The 1,604-nt window shown below is 49.1% G+C and overlaps 1 protein-coding gene across 1 annotated transcript, besides 2 other annotated features; it reads left to right on the top strand.

Moving 5' to 3' along the window:
• Positions 1-333, top strand: Tc00.1047053478463.10 (uncharacterized protein; the record flags this gene model as incomplete). Its single annotated transcript, XM_797306.1, has 1 exon — positions 1-333. One exon carries the CDS (start codon positions 1-3, stop codon positions 331-333), a length of 333 nt encoding a protein of 110 aa, XP_802399.1.
• Positions 1-1,604: a sequence feature (areas not merged during assembly with more than two copies in the genome that could not be assigned to a particular haplotype).
• Positions 492-540: a sequence feature (AT_rich).

Raw genomic sequence — 1,604 nt, forward strand, 5'->3', positions numbered from 1 at the left:
ATGAAGAGGAACCACGTGCAGCAGCGTCTTCTACCGAAGAACCTCATGCACAAGCGTCCACCGCAGAAGAATCTCATGCAGAAGCGTCCATTGCAGGCAAAACTTCTGAAGCTCCAGTGGTTCAAACGACCTTGCAGCAGCCTCAAAAAGAAAGTAAAGCAGGGCAAAATGCAACGGTGGGGGAATCTGCCAACACAGAGCACGTGTTCGTGGGTTGGAACTCCCATGCCGTTGGAGAATCAACGGGTGATGCGTGCACTGTTTGCAGAAGCGGACTGCTGCTTCTGCTTCTTCTGTTGGGACTATGGGGGTTTGCGGCTCTGTGAGGAGTGAATGGCTGCCGCGTGGGGCAATTGCGGCATCCCCAGCACGGAATTAATTCCAAGAACTAACTTTTTTTTGAGATAATTTTCTTTTCTTTATGTGCGTTTTTTGTAATTCATCATTTTTTTTTTTTTTTGCGTGTTGAGCGTGTGTGCGAGTGTGTGTTCTTTTTTTAATTTTTTTTTTGTTTTCTATTGTTTATTATTATTATTATTTCTCATCCCCCATACCTTCTCTTTTTTGCTTTTGGGGCAATCACTATGGACGTTTTTTTCTTTTCTACTCTTCCCTCTTTGTTTGTTGCTGCACTCTTCCTGCGAGGGGTGCCGTGTGTTTCCGCCCAACTGCTCCACTCGCACACCCACCGACACGCTCATGACGACGGCCCTGTGCGCCTCGCCTGCTGCACGCATGAGGAGGGGCCGCGACGAACGGCGCGCTGCGGGAGCCGTGACGTGTGGGCGTGCGACGAGGGCCTGTGGGGCGGAGCACACATTTCTTTCCCTCTTGTTTGTTTTCTTTGCGGTCAGGGCGGGCAGACACCCGCAGCGCCACACACACAGCCACACCCTGCCGCCGTGTTCTTCTTTAAGGATTTGTTTTGTTTTTGTGTTCATTTCACGCGCTGGCAGTCCCGTCAGCATTTCTCTCCCTCCGATGATTTCTTTTTTTTTTGCTGCGCTCACTCTCCCGATGGAGTGACGCGACTGCCGTCGTGTCTGCGTGCTTCTCTCAGTCCCCACACACACGAGTGACTGTGCTCTGCGGGCCGCACTCGCACGCCGATGAGAGGGCTGAGGGGAGCAGCAGCACGCCGATGGCCCCATGAAATATAAACGATGTGCGGACACACAGAGGGTCAGACGGCTGAAAGACATTTAAATATCTTTTCAATTTTATTTCGGGCAAAATATGCAGACAGCTTGGTGTGGCCACACGGCAGCCGGCAGTTTTTTTAAATTTGTGTGGAGCAGTAATGGACGATTTCTTTTTATTTATAATTATTTTGTGTGATGGGGTTTGTATAAGACGAAGGGGATGGTTTTTTTTTTCTGTTTTAAATAAATCTTGTGTGGATTGCCGCTGCTTGGGCTGCAGTGCAGTCATGAGTTTGAGCGGTCTTATTCTTGTTGTTTCCGCTATGCGTCTCCGCTGTACATTTTTGTGCGTCCCTCCACATACTCTGCTCCTCTTTTTTACTTCTTTGCTTTGTGTTGCTGCAGGCACACACACACAAGATGCACATTGCAGTGGATTTGAATGCTTCTTTTGCAGTGCAT

Source organism: Trypanosoma cruzi, genomic scaffold (assembly GCF_000209065.1).
Source record: "Trypanosoma cruzi strain CL Brener 1047053516423 genomic scaffold, whole genome shotgun sequence".
NCBI classification, from domain to species: domain Eukaryota; phylum Euglenozoa; class Kinetoplastea; order Trypanosomatida; family Trypanosomatidae; genus Trypanosoma; species Trypanosoma cruzi.